The following is a 22542-nucleotide window of genomic DNA, read 5'->3' as shown; positions in this document are numbered from 1 at the left end:
GGGTTATGAGGAGCACGTGCAGGGGACGGGGGCCCACCGAACGCCGCGGCTCCCCCCCGCCTCGCTCGGGCGAGGGCTCAAGGTGTGAGGGCGGTGGCGCGGAGGACGGAAGGCGGCGGGCGAGGGCGGGACGATGCAGACGGTCCACGAGGGTGGTGGTGAGGCGCGGAGGCTCCGGGGTGCGGGGGAGCGGGGGAGGGGAGCGGGAGCGGCGACCGGCGTCCGACTCGGGGGGCCACAGACACAATGGAGCGGGGACGGAGGAGGATACCGGGGACGGTTGCTGAGGGGACTTCGGTCGCGGGCTCAGGGCGGATGGAAGGTGGGATTCCGAGCGAGGGACGGGCTGCTGGAGAGCTTTAGTGGAGGGCCTCGGGGGCTTAGGAGGAGCGGGCCTCCGAACAGCTGATGGGACGGGGGGCGGAGGATACTCCGGAGCAGAAGACGACGTCTGGACCGCGGGAGGATGGGGGCAGGGCGGGCCGGGAGCGAGAGGTATGAGGGAGGAGATGTCAGCGACCGGCTTGGGGCATCGGAGGGCCGAGGAATAGGGGCAGGTCGAGGAAAGGTAAGGACAGGGGAGGGTGGGTGGCGGGGGTTGGAGATCGGAGGAGGAGCGATTTACAGAGGAAAAAGGAATCGTGGGGGAGGAAGAGGGGGTGGTGAGGTGGCGAGGGGTGGGAGATGGGAGGCGACGGGGGGAGGAGAAGGGGCAGCAGTCGGGGGCGGGAGAGGTGCGTTTAGGAAGGGCGGAATTGAGGAGGAGAAGGGGCGATGGTGGGCAGGGAGGAGGAGAAGGCGAGGGACGGGGGGTCGGAGGGCAAACGGTCGAGGGGCAGACGGAGGGGGCAGAGGGGGAGATGGAGATGCGGGGAGGGGGCTGCCGGGTGGGCGGAGGTGGGGCGGGACCACGAGGAGCGGAAGCAGAGGATCGAAGCGAGGATCTCGGGGACGGAGTCGGCGGGACAGACCTCCTCGGGAGGGCGACGGGTTGATGGCCTTGCGTTGGGGGTGAAGAGGCGGTTGCCGTCGGGGCTGCGGGGGTCTGGACGGGTACGGGAGGGGCGGGTCGTCTGCGGGACGGCGGGACAGAGGAGTGGGATGATGAGGAGGGGCGGCGGCCCCGGGCGGCAGATGAAGAGGACGAGGACCTCCGGCGAGGTGTCTGTGGCGAGAGACGAACTGAGGCCTTCCGGACGGATAGAACGCGGGGCGGAGTTGGTGGCGGGGTCGGCGTCTTCGCGGCTGACCTCGACCGAGGCGAAGGGCGGACGGAGGCCCTCGGAGGCGGCTGGTGCTTGTCGCCGGGGGCGGGGAGGGGCGTAGGAGGGGCGGGGGCCTTCCTCCTGCGCGTCGACGGAAGGGATGACGCCCTCGACGGCGACCTGTGGACGGCCGAAGGCGTCCTGGTGACGGAAGACGTCCTGGAGGCGGAAGGCGTCCGCTGGGCGGCGGACTTTTTGGTCGGTGGCGGCGGAGGGGGCCTCTTCTTGATGCTGGGGGTCCTCAGTTTGGGTGGCGGTGGGCGCGGGGGCGGGGTTCGCGGGGACGGAGTGCGGAGGCGGGGCGGTGGCGGTCTCGGGGGTGGAAGAGGACGCGATGGGGGAGGTGGAGAGGGTGGCGGGGGGCGAGGGGGCGGAGACGGCTTCAGGGGAGGGAGGACGGTGGGCAGGAGAAACTCGGTGCGGGGAAAGCGGCCGTAGTTTCCCACGAGGGGGCGGGAGGGCGCGATCTCTTTGGGGACGTATGGGGCGGGGCAGGAGGAGTAGAAGGAGGCGGGGGCGGGGGTCGGAGTGACGAAGTAGAAGGAGAGGATGGGCGAGAGGTTGTCGTCAGAGGACTGGGAGGGCGAGGAGACCACGAGCACGGGTTGGGTGGGGCGGGGGGCGGCGGCCTGCAGGGGGAGGGGGCGGACGGGGGCGGGGCGGGGCGAAGCGGGACGGTGGTCCAGGGCGGCAGTCCACGCACTTCGTCTCCGTCGGCTACTGCAACGCTGCCTCGGGAGCGGCCCTCTCTTGCTTTCCTAGCGCCCCCCCACTAGCTGGGGGCGTCGAGCGATGTCCATCCTCTGCCAAAATCACGTAGTGACTTCGATCAGCAGGCTCGGGTGGACGTCGATACGCGCATATATTTTATTGCAGGGGTCGGTGCGCGGTCCTAAATCCACAGAGTGCCGCCACGGCGCTGAGGATACGGCGTCATCACCGGAATATATATCCGGTGGGAAGAATCGAGGCGTTCCGGGAGACACGACGGAGAGCAGAGGCACACGCGGGCGCGAGATAAGAATTGGGGGTGGGTCCAAGGGGCGGGAAAAGATGATGGAGCGAAGGGTCTGTTTGGGTCTTTGACCCCTGCCGTGACCCCTCGTAAGAAAGCGGGGTATTGGTTCCCCCACCCTACCCTCTACCACTCAAACGGAGAGAGAGAAATGGAACCGAGGGAGAGGAAGTATTAAAAAAAACAGAGAGGCTCTCCTCAGATGTTTAGGCTCCCACACTCAAACCCCTCCTCTCCCCCCACCTCTCCTGCCCCCTGCCCTCCCCCCGTGGGGCCGCGGCGCAGTTTCGGACGGAGCCAGGTGGAGACGGGTGCGTGCGCTGCGGAAGGACATTCGACACGGAAGAAACTCCGCCAAAGCACACGAAGGAATGGATGCGGAGGGAGAGAGAGAGGCTGAAGGGCGGACGGGGGGGGGGGCGCCTCCCCCTCCTGTTATCCCCTTTAGCGGCAGAAGGGGGAAAGGGTGGTTGAGAAAGGAGGAGGGGATACGGTGAGGTTCAAGGGTTGGGGAATTTCGGGGGGGGGATCACGGAGAGGGGGGTGATGGTAAATACGGTAGGGGAGAGGAGAGAATGGATACGATTCCAGAATGACTGCACCAGTAATAGCCACGGCTTATCCTCCAGCTGACCACATCAAATAAACTCCTACCCTTTCTCAACCCTCAAGCTGCCCAGCCCAAAGAGCTTACCGAAGCTGAGCAAAAATGCGAAAAAAATAACTGTTATAATCCGTTGAGCGCAAACGAAAATAATATTGATTTCCTCGCCAAAGCTCGGTAGGTTCAAGGGTCAATTCCTCCCCATTCCACGACATAATAATGGAGTTCTTCGAAACGACTGCAGATATTCTCTTAATGACCAGTTCTATGTAATAATCCATGGATCACGAGCGAAGAAAATAATATTAATTTTGCTAACAAAGATTAGTAACCTCACTGGCCCATTCCTCCCATTTTCACAGCAATAATAAAATCTCTTTAACGTACCCAGTGATTTTTTAAATGGCCACTTTGATTTAAGTGGTCGATCCGACTCGCTATTACCAATAACAATTTATAATTTTTTTGATCAGACAGGAAAAAGAACATTTAATGCTTACTTAGGGTAATTTATGTGAATAAATGGGATTTGTAGATCATAAAATTTTTTAAATGAAAAAATTATCGGAAGAAATGGTAAACGCAATATTTCAAAAGACATTGAAAAAATTACGACGTATCTGCAATACTATTATTTTAAAAATTTCACGAATCCCAAGTCTCTTTAAAGGACTCCCTTGCTTGATTCCATAAACTTTAATATTCATTCTTTCGTTAAAAAAATTGAGACAATATAAAACATGTCAGATATTTTACAAGCACTAAAGATACGGTTGGGAGTAGGATTTCAAAAGCATAAGAATACCTCGATAACCAGTCATTAACGGCATTAATGGTCAATGTTAAATATGATTGTACAGTAGGCCGGCCCTTATTTTTCAGAATTGTGAAAGTTATGTTTTCCTAGTCTCAAAATGGTCCAAATGAGATTCATATTCACGTGTTAAAATTTGGTTACTTTAAAATAACGGCAACCCGTGCCCCAAGGGCCCTAACTACTGAGGACCCTCAATTTTTGGGGCCGAAAAAGTGCTATTTCTATGTAAAACGTAAAAGTAAAGCCCTTAAGGGCCGATTTTCTGTTTGCTTACCTATCTCTAAGCGTTTACGAGATATCGTCCGTCGTAACGCTATCCACCCCCCCAGGGCGCTACCCCGCACCGCGGCGCCGCTGAGGCACGGCCCGCACCACTTACTAGAGACTTACCCTCCACCCCCTCCCCTATACATAAGTTTATTACGAGATGTCCATAGTATTCGAGTTCGTTTTGTTCGTGTTTTTGAGACGATGAAATGAGTCTCGAATCTGAAAATGACGTTTCGCACTCCTGAGGAATGAATCTGGTGGACATGCTTATGCTATTCGACACACTTTACATAACACAAGTGTGCCTCAATATGAAAAATCGTAGCTTTGAGCAAAAAAAGGAAACGGGCCAATGGGAATTACATTCAAGGCCCAATTTCGCATGACACGTGAAAGGTACACCTTCCCAGAGAAATCTATCGATGATTAGCCCATTTTACAACACGTTCAATTTGGAGAGAAAAGGCGGAGAGAAATGTTTGGAATTTTTAAGGCCGATCACCATATTAGAGTGTCATACTCTTTATAGTCCATCCATTTTTTCATTTCAAAATCCGTTTTTTTTTGTACCTCATGATGGCGAAGGTGATTCGCTGAGACGCGTCGTACGATAATAAATACTGTGGACATACTCAAAAGTTTTTTCATTTTCTTTTATCATTGAAATATGCTTCACAACATCTCGCCAAACAGCGTTGAATACAGCCATAGTAAAGACTTATTTACCTACCCAATTAAAAAAAATATAAATAAAATTATCATGTTAACAAAACAATGCCTGCCTACGACAATCTCATTCCATGTTTTTTTGGAGAAGAACGTCAAAAAGAAGGAATGTAGAATCGGCTGAGGTAGACATCTGCAATGAAACTTGCCAATGATGTCGGATCAGGAATAATTTCATTAGGGGTAACACAGTGATTTTTCCTGCCGTCGTGGTAGGTTTGACGTGAATAGGGAGCGACACGGGGGGGGAGGGGGAATAACCCTCGAAGGGAGTGGTGGGTGGGGTGAGGGGGCGCGGAAATAGCGAATGAATTGAAATGAGAACGTGAGGGATTGGTTGTGGCTGGGGGTGGGGGCGATGAGGGGAGGATGGAGCCCCCACCGGGGAGTGCTCGACATAGCGAGGGAACCCACGTGCATCCATATTTGAGGAGATGGACTCCATTATCTTTCGGAGAAAACCACGCCAACGGTTAGAGAATTTAAAAAATTGCTCATCCAGCAAAGAGAATCGAAAAAGGGAAACCAGGTAAATTGTACTGACGCGATAAAAGTGGGTTCTCCAAATGGCAGAGAAGGCAATATGATGTTTTATCAAGCGAAATTGTACACCGAGCATTAATGCTGAGTGAAAGATATCAAATGATGGCCAATTTGTATTTATATTAAATCGATTCTACTTACGGTGAGAGACCTACCCCTAAAAATTACTCCAACAATGAAACGCGACGAATGAAGCTAGAGATAGCTTCAAAGTAAAATATTATAATGCAAAAACATAGTGCACTTCAATGAAACCATAATTTACTGGCCGTTGTACATCGAATATGCGGAGAATAGATTTTATTACGTGCTCAGATCGAGCGAGTTAATGATGAGGAAGTCCTAAGAATAATAGGAGAAAAGAGAAACCACATAATAAATCTTTGATGAAAAGACGAAACAGCCCCATAGGTCATATATTGAGACATGATGGCCTGATGAATACGATTGTGGAGGGACAAGTAGATGGCAAGAACGGAAAAGGAAGACCCTGAACAAAATATATGGAACAGGTAAAAATAATGTGAAAGAGAAGAAATATGTAGGTGTGAAAAGATTAGCTGATGGGATAATGGAGTGGAGTGCAGCTTCAAAAAAATCTTAAGATTGTTGACCAATTATGATGACATGCTTCACATACGCGCTGAGATCACTAAGAGGCGCGGGAATGTTTTAGAGGAAAAAAAGCTTCAAATTATTTACGAAAAGGAATCTCACAAACCTTTCTTGTCACAACTAGTACCTCATAACACGTACGGAGAATGCGAGAAATAGTACCCATAACAGAGGCGACACAAATACGAGTAAATTATGAATGCACCTGAAGCGGAACAGATGAGCTCGAAAAAAGAAATTAAGTCGTCCGCAGGATGAAAAATGCGCCAAGGCTCCATTCATTCTCCTCTCATTCCGCGGCGTTACAACTCATGTTTTATTCCTCCTTAATTTACAGCGCCGAGGAATCCCACGCCCCCGCCAACCCCGTGAAGGGGGAGTAAAAATCGCGTACCCACCCCTTCCTCGACCCTTCATTATTTTTACTACACACCTTTAACGACATTTTCGCATCTGAAAGATGCACGCGGAGCGGAATGAAGATAAAATCGCCATCCACTTTAAAAAGAGGAAGAGAACGGCCGACAAACACGTTTTTTTCTCCTCAATTGCAGGAGAGGAAAGAAGCGTCTTTTGTCGTATTCGCTCGCGCCGCTAACCCTGGGGGCGCGAGAGGACGAGAGCGGAGAGGTAAGGAAAGTGCGGAGGAGAGAGGGAGGGAGAGGGAGGAGAGGTTAATAACTAAATACCGACGACAAGTGAGGAGGGAAGGAGAAAGCGAGAGGAAGGCGCCTGCGGGAGAGAGGCATGGAGGAGATGAGGAGAGACAGAGTTGGTCTGCAGGGTGGAGGAGAATGAAAGAAGGGAGTCGTGGATGGGGTTTGAAGTGGACTCGGTAGAGAAGGAGCCAGGGGTGGGAGGGGGAGAAGGGGTGAATACAAGGAGAGAGAGAGAGAGAGAGAAAGAGAGGTATAAAAGTAAGGAAAGGGTGTGTACCGAAGAGGAGGAAAGGGGCGTGGACGGAGAGGGGGCGGAGGGACTTGACTGGAGCGCCACCGCCTTTAGGTTTAGAGATCGGGGCACAGACATACACCACACACACACGTGGAAAGGGAGAGAGAGAGGCAGGGAAGGAGGGGGAGAGGAAGATGGCGGGCGCGCGCAGGGATCGATACGAGAGCGATGGGGGTGGGGACGCGAGGGGTGGATGTGGGAGGCGAATTAAATGGAGGCGGGGGTGTGAAGCGAGAAACGGAGGGGGCAGGAAGGTATTTTTTTGGAGATTTGGAGGGGGGGCACAGACTATGGGGGAATCTGCGCTACAGGGGCGGAGGGGATACGAAGCAGAGGCAGGTGGGCCACCGGGTGGATATTGTTTGGGTGTCGAGGATTCGATAAAATCTCGGCTCGCGCTCCGCAGAGATGAAATCAAGTGGCTCGCTTTTTTTTAATTTTATTTGACGGACGGCAAGGGTTGCGAGGGGGTGGGTTTGGGGGACAGCAAGGGATCGGATCACGGGGGTAGTGAGCATGGGGGGAGGGGCGCCGATCCCCTGCCCCTTTCACCGAGCCCACTTCATTTGCATTCCAAGGGAATGATAATTCACAAGCTTCGTTGACGAATTGAGAGTAGCGGGGGGAGGATTAGAATTCATGGGATAACAACGCCGTTGTTCGCAATCGCACACACTAATGTATCTCTCCCCAAATCAGATTAACGTCTCCGTAATTGAGGACGGCGAGCGATAAGAAACCCGAGCGATGTTGATACCGCCACGTACAACAAGTTGCAAAACTCATGACGCCGACGAACACAGTCGTAAGACACGATCGCAACGATGGAATTCCTCCCGATTGAATTGCAAAGTCTGAGCCAGATTCGGGGCAGTAACATCGTCGTTTTTTTCCCAATATATGATCATTTATCTCTAAATTTTACCAAGAAGGCTGTGCTAGTCATAACATTCGCCAACAGCTGTGCCAGTCATACCATTCGCCAACAGCTGTGCCGCTTACTAGAAATATTGAGACGATTTAAAATATTTTTTAGGATTGTTATCCTGATTTCAGGACGAGGAGCAAAATGAAATTAAATAAAAAATGGAGGACATTCACGAAATTGTACCTACAAACAATCACATTCCCATGGCAGAAACGCCCAATAAAAATTAAATATGGTCCCCAATTTTCCCTCCATTTTTCTCAACCGTAATTGCGCTGAGAGGAACCATTTCTAACTGAAGTCAGATGACGTAAAATTTTAAAGAGAAGGGCATAATTGACAATAGCAGAGGATTTTAGCAAAAATTATGTGAATAATGAAAAAAGTGAAAAAAATAAATGAATATTTGCTGATAAATATTGAAGATTGGATTACAGAGAAAATCTTAGTGACCCTCCACTCTTGGCAAAGTTTCGCTGCGTCACAATCTGTGAGATCATCAGAATTCACAGAGAACCATTGGGGTGAGGAAATATTTTTACCACCTTACGCCACGCTACCAGCACTATTTCTCTAATCAACTAGAATTTCAACATTCGAAAAACTCTGGATCACAATTACAAACAATTACAACACGAAATTAAATCCAGTTTTAACAGTACATTAGCCAGGATTTATGCGATTCAAACAGATATTTGAAATACAAAATACTACAAATTGGGACGATGAGTCAAAAGATCAGATGGACGATCAAAGGTCAAAGAACTATCCTAACTAGGGCTTAGACAGATTTCACCACATGCAATCGACGACTTTTTCAGCATCATTCGAAATATTTCTGTACCACACATGCACACAACAAAAATTCATTCTTACCTAGTATTTTCGAACCGCCAAACAAACAATCCGTGACCGTTCTTCTAGCTGCATATCAGGCTTTCCGACCGCAAGATGTGACTCATCTGAAAAAGAGAAATAAAAAAAATTGAGATATAATTGATTCCCAGCAATTCTTATCTCCATAAGATAAAATGTATTCATTTGGTGACAACAGCAAGATAGCCAGACATAGTGAGACTACCGAAAAAATTCACCTCATTCAATTAGTGTTCTTAGACGACATTATACTCCAGAATGAATGGCGAAGATAATGGAGTCGAGAACAAGAATTCTAAGCAAATGGATCAATAGATTATGAAAAAAAATACTTCGAAAAAAACAATTGCATTAAGCGCTTAATTTTAAAAGGCAAAAAATATAAAACGATGCGGGTACAACTACGAGAAATATTATAACGATTTTTTCTCACGAGGATAAATCAAATCAATTCCTTCAATTCCAAATCTGTCACCTTAACAATGGCCTTGAATAAGTTTGCCGTGGATGATGCTTAGCCGACGTTTCCTGATCGACGAGAAATTGGCTATTTCGTCCTTGCACACATCCCATCGTATAAAAAGGTGCAATTCCGGAAGGAGGTCTTGGGGACACGAGCTTGGGGAGGAAGGAGGTCTTGGCTGGATAATCGTGGCACGGCGCAAAGCAAAAGGGAAACACATTGGGGAGGGAGGAAGAGAGAGAGAGAGAGAGAGACATTAGGTGGCAGAGATTGCAGACGATAATCGAAGGATTAAAGTTAAGGGTTCCGTGAAGAGGACGCGAGGAAAATTGGTCCCACAATTTCAGCGACAACAAAGGTGTGACGTTTCGCCCCGATTCCTTCAACCACGAACACTCGGATGCGAATCGCTCAGGCACATGTTCTCAACGACCTTCCACGGCCGAAAAGGAATGGCCTTCATAATGTTGCGAAAGCGAGGAGGTTGCTAAGTTTTCCGATAGACGCGAAAATAATTCGGATCGAATTAAATCAACCTTGCATCCGGCAGACGCAAAAACTACTATGGACTAAAAATAACAGTAAGTTAAGTAAAAGTTAAGAGGATATAAAATTAACTACGACCAGATTGCACGAACCAAGAAAGGGTGGCCCAAAGCTTGAGATTGGTGCCGGCGAAATTATTAAAGTCAACTCAAATAACAATCTCCAACGTTCGCAAATCCTTAAGGAGAAAGGAAGTTTTTAAGTCAATGATTGGACACAACCTTTTCTGGTGCCTCAAAAAGTCTAATTTCACCAAATTAAAATAATAATTTTACAAAAGTGGATGAAGTTTGTGAGGGTTGGGTAATTGTACTCGGAAATGACTCGTGTAACAACTATTCATGACGAGGAACAGCTACGTCAGAGAATTTACATGGAAGATCATTTAAGGGTTTCATATGAACCAGAACTAATTTTTTGGTACATGACAAAGAAAAGAGGACGCTACGCTCAGAAAAAACTGTTTAAGATTTTAAACACTAAGCTGGTTCCTCCATCAATAGAATTATTTGGCTTTCTATAAAGGGGAGAGGGTTTGAGGACATAAGGGAGGAAATGAAAAACCTCAAAGCCGCCAAATGAAAACTGCAATCAATGCCATAACTTAGAGCATACTCCATCAGCGGAGAGAAATCATAATTATCATCTCCCTTACCTTTGGTCGAGATACTGATGATAATGGTACGCTCTCCACCAGACGCGCATACACCGTATGACTAATACGCTGATAAAATAACATTTTATTCTCATCATCTGCAAACTACTGTTTTCTGCTCGCACTCGCGATGCCATAAATAGAAAACAACACACTCGCCTCCAAGTCCAGATAAATCCATATTCCCTACGCCATTGCATTCATCATCCATCCAGGCAACGTGTATTGCATTTGCGATTTCACAAAAGAAATGCATCCATTTTCTCAAGTCTCTCCGCAGCATTTTCTCCATGTACTAAAAGGTGAATCTTTAGCATCCCAAAAGCCATTCCCTTAATGTATCGAAGGAGGATTCAAGGCGCTAGGATTTTAAAGGCTCGCCGAATAATCCGCGAGAGAGGAAAAACAAAAGAAACGCGCCGAGCCCGATGCCCGCTAACAGCATCGACGATGAGTAACACACCGAGGAAACAAAGCACGATCTAATCGCGCACCCTCGCGACGGCGATAATAACGAAAGGAGGTGGTCGCACTCTGTGAAAACATGTTGCACAGATGCACGAGCCACTAATGAAGTTTTGCCGATAAGAGAGTATTTCACGCCGATATCGCACCGCATCGCGGATATCGATTGACAACTCTCCCACTACCCCCGCCCCCCACTCTCCACCTGATCTCCCCTACTTCCGGTGCGCGAATAGGCGCTCCCTCCACTCACAACAAAGCTACGGCGATGGCAATGTCTCTCCAACCACGTGATCAACAGGAGGGATTTGGGGGGGTGGGGGGGGCAGGTGAAAGGTGGCAGATAAACGGAAGGGTTACCAACTTCAAGGTGTCCGCTGTCCATGAAACTCAAGCTAAAGGACCAGAAAAAAATTGTATGTACCACACGGAGAAAAAAATGCAGTTAAAACTACCACACTGATCCTGGTTGAAACTCTCTTCGTTAAAATAGCGGGAATTATGGTATAATTACCATATTCCTAGTCACTGTTGTCAGACCCAGTGCAGCATTTGTACCAGAAGTTGGGTAGCAGTTGCTTGGTTAATTTTACCAGACAAAGGCTAAGGGACCATTCAAGTATTACATAAATTCAGTGTTCCACGGCCCAAATTTCCGTACTTTAATTCATTAAAAAAATTGAATACCAGAAAGTGTAGAAAATCAAACCAGATTACTTTCAACTACGCCGTGCAGTAATTGTAGTCATAAATCTAGTTGGTTCACCTTTTACTACACTGCCTAGTAAAATATAACCAGGGTCCTAGTTATTCGCACTATAAGTTATTTTATGAGCTCTATTGGCCACGGGGCTATACAGCTTGGAATTAGAGAGTTCCTTCACGGTGGCCTATTTAGTTCTCACCTCATCGCCGCACTGCAGACATGTGCCTGTTCTTCTGACATGTACTTTTCAAATGAAAACCAATTAAAATTCGCCCTAAGTGGCAAGAAAAATCAAGCTTCAACGGGTCGAACAGGTGCCTCCTCTATGAAGTCACTCTGTCTCGGACTGATTCTCAGAGGTGAACTCTGTCCTCACCCACAAAAACGGACTTTCTGTTTGAAACACTGACGGAATGAGTCACCAAGACCCTCATCATCCTTGTTCTTCTCCAATCCTTGCGCAGTGCAACTTCTTCTTGCAGTTTCCGTTCTGATATAAGAGATATCTTATCATTATCTTCAGTGTGGTCTCTCTCATCAGTATTTCCTCACTATTTTCTGCGCGTAAATTTTTGTAACCTCGTCCTTATCGTCGGAAAAAAGCTCTCGGACAAAACTCAAACATGATTCTTGTGGTTCGCGGTGGCTCAGGGACAGATGAAAGAAGACCACAGGCAAGAAACTAACTTTCATTCCAATTACAAGGTACCAAACCAACTGATGAACAAATGACCTCAGAAAGGAGAAAACTAACACATTTTAATACCTTAAAATTATGAAAATATAGCGCTAATATTAGTTTTTTTTAAATTTCCGGAAAAATTGTCGTCCAAGATGGTGCTATTCATCTTTCCGAACGAAGACTCAACGACACAACAGTCTCAATTGAAATACGTAATGGCGTCACTCGCTCGGACGACTCATTGCAAGGTACATTTTTCGATTGTTCTAGCCTTGCATGGATTTACAAAAGGGATTAATAACCGTTGCCAAGTTTTACCTTTGCATGAATGAAAACGAATTTTTCGTTATAATACGTAATATTCTCAGGACCGTGCGACGTGAATCCTATGTTATTTTTTTGGAGACAGATTACTTACCAATCACCGCCTGCCGCCCACCCTAAAGGTGGGCGGCAAGATATCATGTAGTTGTAGATTACTTGCTTGAGAACTATGCTATTATTTTGAGAATATCAGTGTACACAGAAGCCTTTGTCAGCATTTGCCTGACTGCCAAATATAAAAAATGCACCCATGAAAAATTAGGGGATAAAATTTTCAAATTAGAGGTGCAGGAAAATTTTGGCTGGGGCCTACCCTGAACATTTCAAGAAGTTTTAAGTGGGTTCGCCGTCACAAAAAAGAACGTCCTAGCGAGAGGGATGAGTTATCTCTAAGCTAGTTTAAGCCCCCTTCACCTGGTACAATGCATATGTATCGTTTCGTGATTAGCTTCTTAGGCAGCTTGCCTTCATAAGTAGGATATTGTAGATTATTTGTCATATGAAGTGCATGTGACGCGAAGTGCATGCTGGTGGCACTAGATCTTAATCCTCAGGTGCATGTTGGTGAATATGAGGATCCTGTTGCATGTTGGAGATATGTCACCCCCTGCCAAATACCCTAGAAGTGGTTCGCTGGTATTATATATATTTAGACGTAAAAGAAATAAAAATACGGACTGCGTGGAACAATCACGGAAGGTTGGCAACCCTAGATACCCCCACCTTCATCCCCACACGACAATCTCCCTCCTGCCACAGCCTCAACTCCCAGGGGCCCACCCCTCGCCTCCGCTCCTTGTTCAACCGCCATAGAACCCACCCCCTTCCCTCCCTCAAAACAACATAATCCCACATGCACAAACAACCCTCCTCCCGCATATAAAACCACACGGAGGCGGTCAGGTGCGCGAACAGAGTTCCTTCGGGTGCAGATTGAATCCGTTTCAGCTCTCCTGTCTATTTACGAGTACCCACGCGAATTTAAAGGGTCTCGCGGTAGCGAGGGTACGTGACGCGAACACGGATGAAATATTTCGAAAATCAAGTGTCATTACGAAGTTGAGGCAACTGAACGATATAGCTGCACGTGAACTTTTTTCCCGAGTTGGGAGGGAAGAGAGGAGAGAATTTCATGTATTCTTCGGTGGAAAACCTACATATATCCCGAGCGAAATACGACGCAAACGAAGTATTCTAGACACGTCGACGCATACGGGAGTGTACGGAAATGTGGAGCGACACAAAATGCAACCAGATGACACTCATGACGATCCCAGGCTCACTTAACATGGAGGAACAGAACAGATAACGGAAGCATTCTACTTATTTTTCCAGTATATTATATCAGTCCTCTAATTACTAGTTTTGAAAAGTAATTTAGGACTCAATGACAGAAACATTTTTTTCGATTCGTCTACATAATATTTTAAATTAGCACGGATTCAGTCCTTCACGCATTAGTTCAACTCTCCAATTAACCAGCAATAAGAAGAAAAGTAATCATCTATTTGAAATACAGAATGGAACATACCCACTTGACGTGAATAAGCGAAGTTGACTACAGCTCGATGAATTCCATATATTCACATTAAAAGGCAAATATATCCACGTATAGTATAATTTTAGATAGAACAATGGGCATAAAATATCGAAGCACGGTGCAGGAGGGCTTCACTTCGTCAATTAACCTGATTGCAGGAATTAATGATTTTAAGCCTGGTAGAGGAAAGAAAATGTGAAAGGCTTTCCAAATGATAGTAATGAGTGACAAATGAAACTGTGAAGTATGATAAAAAGATAAAAATGAACCTCATCTTCTACGGTCAGGCTACCCTTATGAATTCTTGCCGTGCAATCGAATATTAAAAACGCAATAATTGTGGTATTAATAGTGAAGCTAGGGCATAAATGATGAATGCACAGTTTAACGAGAAGGCAGATGGAAATTTCCTCAGAAAAATTCTAGTGAAATGTTTATCGAATAGCAGGGAAGGTATGTCCAACGAGTAATCGGAAAAGTTCAGTCCCTAGGAGGAAATTAAGTACACAATACAATGGATTGCAAAGAGGAGGATGAGGTGGTAAATACAGGAATCATGTAACTAAGGCATCAAATTACTACCTGGTGGCACTCGCCTTTAAGGTTGGCTAAGTGCACTGTCAGTGGCACGATGTAACAGTGTATGGAACAGAATTGGACTGAAATGACACAGGATGTGAACACAAGGAGTTGACTCTTCACTTATTCTCTTTAATAAAGTTGGAAATGGCAGAAAAATACATGATTATAGAGAATTTTGGTATTGATAAAAGAATGGACGGTTTTGTGCGCCTAGATGAAAGAGTATATCAAAACCGAATGAGGAGAAGAATCGATAATTTTTGCATTTTGTAATGAGATACCGTTCATTTGCATATATCAGCCGTTGGTCCTCGTTCCGGAGGAAATTTAGGTGTATTGGTTGGTGCTTACCTGACGACATTAATTTGGGTAATTGCTGTGAAACATTTGGTAAGTTGTTTACATGTTTTTGTATAGATTTTATTGACACAGGTGTCTCTGGTGCGTGCGGTAATCTGAATTTTTTTGTATCTTCTCTACTTCCGGTCCGATTCGCTGTTGTGTTGTTATTCCATTTCACTGCGCCGCTATATTATGAAACTAAGTGTCCTAAAATCCACATTTAATTTCCCGATCCTGAAACAACCTCAACATGCTGCCTTGACGAATTAATAGGAGCCTTTAACACAGGCCATTGACACAATACCCAAGTATAAACCAAATTCAAAACAATCGAATTCCGTTCTCCTCCCACCTTCATTTTACAACAGCGAAAATTCAGATTGAGCGTGAGTCTTTATTACAAATAGATATGGCTATGTAGTCGAATCTATGAAGTGTCGGTCGTAAAAGTAAAAATAGTGCAACTAAGAATGAGTGGGCCTTCGACAATATGTGATATAGATTCTCTAGTCACAGAGAAATAGGTTTACAATAGTAGAGAAAACTTACGGGCGTCTAATTAAGAAAGTTAATAATGAAATACACTTTGTTACTTCCACCCTATGATGTACACTTACACACGTATGATGAAATACACTTTGTTACTTCCACTATGGAGCCCTTCCACCACGTAAAAGCTTCAGGTTTCGATTTAATTAAGAAAGCATTATGGAAAGAGGAGAAGTAGGGTGTCAGGTGAAAGGTTAGAGCAAGATTATCAGGGAGTGAATGAGAAAAAGATTCACTATTGAGGCGAGAGATAAGGAGTTCGATAAACCATACGACTGTGTGAGGCAATATACATCAGAACAGTCGAGGCAATGTGGGAGTAATCATAAAATCGTGTTATAATAAGCTGACAAACAAGACCAAACAAAAATACTTCCTTCCTAGACGTTGCTCAACCCAACGGGAATGAGGTTGAGGATGGGTAGGTTTTTTATTCATGGCAAACAGTTTCATATCATACAGCTACACGACGTATTTTACGGCAAATCTAAGTTTCATAAAACATCTTTCAAAACTTCTTTGGCGCATGTCGTCCATACTATTTAAAATAAATTTCCTTTCCAAAGAAAGAATTACCATGTATATCTGATCTTTAAAAAATAAGTAAAAGTATGGCTATAAAATAAAGGTGACTACAATCATAAAACTTTTAAATTAAATTACAGTTCCCATACTGTCACGAGTAATTGTAAACATAACCTTCAGCCTAGAAGCTACACATCAAAATAATATTTAAAGAGGGCACCGACTGACGAGCGTCTTGGGGTTAATAAGACCTAAATGGTACTCATTTTCTGTACTAATTCCGAACGGTCTTTACTGTAATAATTTTATTGTTTTACCGTAAAAATTCTATTTCTTTTAATTCGTCTTCGGCTTAAAGCTAGCATTAAAATTTTCACGACATGTAACCCACCATATAATGTAATATCTATATTTTTTTATATCATCTTTGTGGTATCATTACTAATACAAGTAGATACTAAATCTATTTCATGAATTCGAAAGTTACATGCATTACAAAAATTAGTTATTGGGCTGCAACATCTTTAAAACTTATGATAGGATGTGCAAGAAGAAATAGCACCTTTGAGAAACCCTGAGCATGCATTTACATGGATTCTACGCAATTTTATTGAGCGCTTAAAATTTTTTACCTATGAAGTTGTCTATAATTTTTATAACGATGCTCCAACAATGGGCTAAAAGTAAGCATAACGATTCAACCTAAAATAAAGTTCGAGGCCAATAATATATACACTTATTACAAGTAGATCATGTAGATACTTCCTTGATAAAGTGAGAGGACTGACCTCACAAGACAAATGAACGCGTACAACTTCCCCAGTCAATTCGTTTAACGAACATAAGAATTCGTTTAGCGAATGCGAGAATAAACCGTGAGTATCACAGGCAACTTATTCTCCAAGCCTCTAATATTTTTATTAAAAGAAAACGGTACACTTTTAGCAAGATTACCAATTTAAAGTGCACTTTTATTAACAAAAATGAAACAAAGAAGCTTATTAAATTAAAAAAAAAAACAGTAACAAAATAAAACTGCGATACGATGGTCACATCCTCAGCATGTAGCAGGTTATTCGGTTATTTTGCCCTAAATGAGATGATTCCAAGTCAGTAAAATTTTTAATGGATAAAGAAAACGGATCAATATAGGTCGGGAGAGAATTTATTAGGGCGGAAAGACGGTATAAAAGAGCACGTTTAATTATTGATAACCTGGGTATCGGCAAATTGAGAAGTGATTTCGAACGGGTGAGGCGGGAGAGTACTCTAATTTTAATGAGGAAAACAAAAACAGCACTGTCACAGTGGGAATGAAGGACTTTGTAAATGAATTTCACGATAGATTGAAGTTGGAGTCGGGAGAGACTGGGGAGTGATAGAGAGGACAAAGCTGTATTTGTGGGTGCCGCGGGAATGTTTGGGTTTCCGTTTTTCTTTTATAATCTCTGCGAAAAAATTCGCAACACTGATTAGGGTGACAAGACAAATGGGAGCAGACATTTACAATATTAGGGAGCAAGAGGTGATTACTGGAAGAACGATGGATGTCATGTATGATAGGAGTGCCATTGTACTGGTGATATCACTGAACCAGTAGAGTAGACCTATAAATCAATATTATTATTTATACAACATACAGGTATTAGTCACGTGACAAGAGTGAACACAGGCTCTAAATGAAGAGTACAATGAGCTGGCGTTCCCCCGAAGAATTGTCATGGAAGTGCTTACGCAAAAAATAAAAGAACGCCCAGGAAAACGTGGAGTATGCAACTTTTTCCTCAGTTGAAGAACGCGGCGCATGTGCTCGGCACATTTTCAATCCTCGCAAATCGCTTTGATATCTCTTTTCGAAAACTTTTCCATTCCCACGTTGCAATGCACGCCCGTCGAGCAAACTTTTTGAATCAATCGTTCTCGAAATGGATGTTTTCGAATGAAATCGTGAAAAGGGGATTCGTCGGCGGTGCGACCATATTGTTTCAAGGGATACGTAAAAGACATTTCGAACGAACATGCGGTGAAGCGATCGATGCTTTCCATGACGCCACTCCAAATTCCCTCCAATAAACATCAGCCTTATCGCGCGAGGAGATGCATTAATACAAAAAAACTCAATATTCAGGTCAAGGATGGACCATCTCCTTACGTGTATCACCATAATTATGGAAACAGGTGAGAACACAACAAGAAAAAAGAGCAAACATGCCGATAGAAAGTTTCTCAATCTGCCTTGGGTGGATTCAAACAGTGACAACTGAAGGCGGTCACGCATAAATAAACGTCGGATTTCCGCCCATTGTTCTATTTCGCACCCCGTGGTGAGGCAGACGAAAGTCAGGTCCAAACCACAATCGATACCCAGTTTCAGGAAAGGTCACCTTGGATACAGCGAAATTTCGAGTGAGAGAGATTGAATCTTCATGCAATTTACAGCCAATGGAAAGGATATGCAATGGCGACCACGGGGTTATAGCCTTAATGAAATTGATCAGTTCCTCGACGCGGTGACGATGCTTACCTTTCGTGTCCGAAGTAGGACAGGTCAATTATTACGGTTGCCATCACTTTCATGAAGGGGCGCGCACACGCCAATGACAAGGTCTGTTGAAGCCACAAAAACTTCAATCGAGGAGAATGTCAAAGAGTCCGGAGCAGTGGGTGAGTCCGATGACGAGGTCATCACTGCGAACAGACCACTCGCTCACAGCGGCAGATGGGCCAGCGTTTCCGCCTCAGTCGGAGCAGACGCTCACGGAACATACCCAGGAATAGCCAGGAGTCATATTTCATGGCTGATTCTACAGGACGATTACGCACCGTAACGGTGTGTGAAGCAAGGTTTAATGAATTCGCATCGTACGTATCAGAGAAGTCTATTTGTGTTTTCCACCAAATAGGCAAATGATCTCTGTCGATATTGGCTAACCTAACATTTTAACACTGACTCCGATAACGGTTGCCATTGATGAGTTGAAGTTTTTGATGAATTTAAAAAAATTGAGTTGAGTTGAGAAAGTTTTTCTGATATAATAAGATTATATTTATATAAAGAAAGAAAAGCTTCTCGCATAATTTGTCGTTTTTATATATCACTACCATGTTAAGGCTAGAGAACGATGTATGTAACGACCCATCGTCCTCAACCGTAAATAGGTCCAATTTACTTGGTTAAAAAATCCAACCAACCTTCACTATTAGCCATGTTTCGCATTTTCAACAGACGTATATATTTGTCCCGAGCTGGAGCCACCTGATTCTCAACTCTTACGAAGGTAAACACTTTTTTCGATGTGACAGCCGGCAGCTTAGGACATTTAAGCCATGAGGAATGGCAGGAAAGAAAGGTGGAGGGAAACCTGGCTACGATCTTCGCCTGCTCTAACTGAAAGGCGAAAAGGGCACCACGGTTTAACGTCCTATTCGACGGACGGAGTGTTGTACTCGAAATTCCGGCCACAAAACACGCAATCAGGCATCAGGCCAAGGGACTAAAGGCCCCAGTCCTTGCTATTGAATGCTGACACATTGTAGCCACTTAAGGAACATTTCAATCTGTTTCCAAAAACGTCCGCGAGAGCGAGACATTCGTTCTCAATATTTAGTACACCAATAAGAGAGCGGCAGCCACAACTGGCGGGACTGACCCCCTATATAAGGAGGACAAAAATCGTGGACCGGCGTCATCTTCGACCTGAAGACGCTGGCAGCAGTGCCAGCGAAACTGTTGTCATCACCAACAAACCCACGCGGCTGCACCGCAAACATGGAGAAATTGAAACCTGAACACCCCGGAAACCTACGTAGTCACATTTAGTACACCAGGTTTATAATAGCTAGGAAAAGCATTGAAAAGCTGTGAATTTCATACGGCACACCATCACAAATATAAATTTGGATTAACAGGTGAAGTCATTTCATATGCCCCCGCGAAATTCGGATCGCTATGTCCCCCAGCGACGCGAGTGACTGACTTTTGCAAACCCATTAAAATGGCTGGTTGGTGATAACACATCTAGAGTCCGACAATGGGAATCCTCTATTGTAATATTCTTAAATCTGGCAGTCTCTGAAAAATCATAGGGACCGCCGAGATATGAGGGTCAGGCCCACTGGGCGGAAGGCCAACTCTAGCCACCCCAAAAAACATCCTTCCGATTCCAACGGGAAAATCCGTATACATCGCCAAAGAAATAACTGAATCACAAAGGCCATGTTATAAGTAATACCGGAATATTTTGTAGGATACATTAAGGCCAAAATTAACCCTCTATTAGCCAATGTATCTCAATTTGGACCACGGGCGATCTATCTCGGAAGAAACACGGGTTATAAAGGCATGGTAAACTACCGCCATCTCTCGGAGTTTTCCCGAACTACCTTGATGCTTCATGAATTTCAGCATTGCAGCGAGCACGTAACTACCTCGAGAATCATTAATAAGTTTTGTTCAAGTAATTTATTGTTTGAGGGCATGAGGAAGCTCATGCAGTTCTGTTTTATGCATATAATGGATACTCATTTTAATTTATTTTTTCAAGGCAAATTATTTATTTTGCCAAAATGGGCAATGTATCTAAGTAGATAGGTACGTGGCATTATTTATCTGATAATTCAAGAATTTTTAATTAACCAATATTCACTGTCCCTTCTGCTATAATTACTATATTTAAATGTAAAACAATATTTTCACCTCAAAATTTTCATTACAATAGTTTGACCGGTTAAGGGCTAAGAGAGCACACCGTGGTCGAACAAGGATTTATTTGCTTTGGGTCCTCAATGAAGCCGAGTGTCATCGCATGCCCCAGAAAATACGTGAAGGACCGTGAATGATGGGAAAAAAAAGGGAATCGCAGTCGGCCGTGAAGCTTATCGTGGGGAATCGGATTGATATCTCGACCCAACGTCCCACTGAGAAGTAATTACTCTTTTAAAACACTACGGTGACTACACTTCTACAAGCATGTTGAAGGTCACATTTTTGACCTGGGTCCACGAACATGATGCAAAATATTTTTATTTTTTTCAGTTTATTCATATTCACCTACCCCAAAAGAGCAAATTTAAGCCATTTAAATCAGGAAATTATAAAAATCACACTATCGAAAACAGTCATGCCCTAGAGAAGAGCAACCTACCCAGGCAGGATTCAAACCCACGACCAAAGGTATGGAAGGATAGGACTTTACCACGCCGCCACTGAGGTCGGCGAACAGAGAACTCAATTGAAAACTCTACACGTAAGGTAAAATTCAATCAAGACCGTTAGATGATAATAATCCAGTTAAAACACTGCATCAACGTTATCGGCGCAGGCGCACACGGACGCGCTTATGCTGGTGAAATAAATCAATTTGGGATTAATTTCTACCTTTCATTTAACGATGGGATGAAAAGTTTCTTTCTCGTGGACGTTTTAAATGTCGAATAAAAAACATTTTTAATAAATGCGATGGTGGTTGGCGTAACATGGTGAAACTCCTTCATGGTGCACAAAGGTTAAGAAAACACTTAGCTGTTTCACAAAATAAAATATATTGCGACCGGTTTCGATACAGCGTATCATCATCTGAAATTTTAAAATAAACATCTAACATTTTTAATACGTTTTTTTCACATTTTTTTCCTGTCTTGCGTTAAATTTTTATCTGGAAAGGCATCTCCTCTGAGAATTTACTTTATGTTATTCACGAAAAATATATACTATTGAATTATCATTTCCATAGATTAGTTATTACATGGAAATATCGAAAGATAAACTGAGACATTATAGAAAAAGGTATTTTTAATTAGATAAATGGAGAGTCTGTATAATCACATGTCAACACTCACTGCCAGTGGACTCAAACATCTATCTAATCACATAGAAAAGGTATAATAAATGCGATAATTAGATTCAGGGTATCAGAATATGTATTAATAATTAATAAGATATGCTATAGCAATAAAAATTAATTAATATGTTAAAGTAGTAAAATTGTAATCCACAGTAGTGCCGACTCCATGGGGTCCGGGGAAAATTTCAAAAAATTCGTTATGGGTGAGAGGAAAAATGTTTCAGGCTGGTCCATTTTCCCCGGAGTGTCCAGATATCGAGATTCGAGTTATCAGGGTTCTAATATTGATCATAAGACTCTTCTTAAATGCTTAAAAAACTTAAAACTCACTACTTATAAAATTTCCTGGGTAAGATCCCCGGTTTGGGCCCCCCCAATATTTTTTGTGAGTCGGCATCCCTGGTAATCCATCAAGTTACTAACAAAAAGGTTATTTGATGTTTTTTTCGATCTTGATGAAAAAAAAGTTTAGTACGTCTCGTTTTTTTCGACGTGCCTATTTCTATCCTTATAGGACATTTAAGGTACATTTTCTAAATGCAACATTAACTCCGGGCAATAAAAAGCACACCACACACAATTCTACAAGTACGAAACAAGTTTACTACGACAATCGTTTTTTGTTCTTAGCCACCTAACTTTATAAATTCCCCTCGCCACGACTTTATCACCATCATATATGAATAATCTTGAGATTGGTTTGACGC

The 22542-nt window shown here is 44.3% G+C and overlaps 2 protein-coding genes across 2 annotated transcripts in view; both read right to left on the bottom strand.

The window, feature by feature from the left end:
- The window catches only part of LOC124157287 (ecotropic viral integration site 5 ortholog), a 174616-nt gene that overhangs the window by 96244 nt on the left and 55830 nt on the right, over window positions 1–22542 (bottom strand). Inside the window, exon 2 of the mRNA XM_046531904.1 lies at window positions 8614–8699. The gene's annotated coding sequence lies outside the window, so the exon portion shown is untranslated. The remainder of the gene's footprint in view (window positions 1–8613; window positions 8700–22542) is intronic.
- Window positions 78–18678, bottom strand: LOC124153161 (extensin-like). The gene is made up of 4 exons (XM_046529859.1): window positions 18552–18678; window positions 8641–8699; window positions 244–1894; window positions 78–172 (listed from the first exon to the last, which is right to left on the bottom strand). Exons 1-4 carry the CDS (start codon window positions 18676–18678, stop codon window positions 78–80), a joined length of 1932 nt encoding a protein of 643 aa, XP_046385815.1.

Source organism: Ischnura elegans, chromosome 1 (genome assembly GCF_921293095.1).
Source record: "Ischnura elegans chromosome 1, ioIscEleg1.1, whole genome shotgun sequence".
Lineage (NCBI taxonomy): Eukaryota > Metazoa > Arthropoda > Insecta > Odonata > Coenagrionidae > Ischnura > Ischnura elegans.
This window is presented reverse-complemented; position numbering and strand designations above follow the sequence as displayed.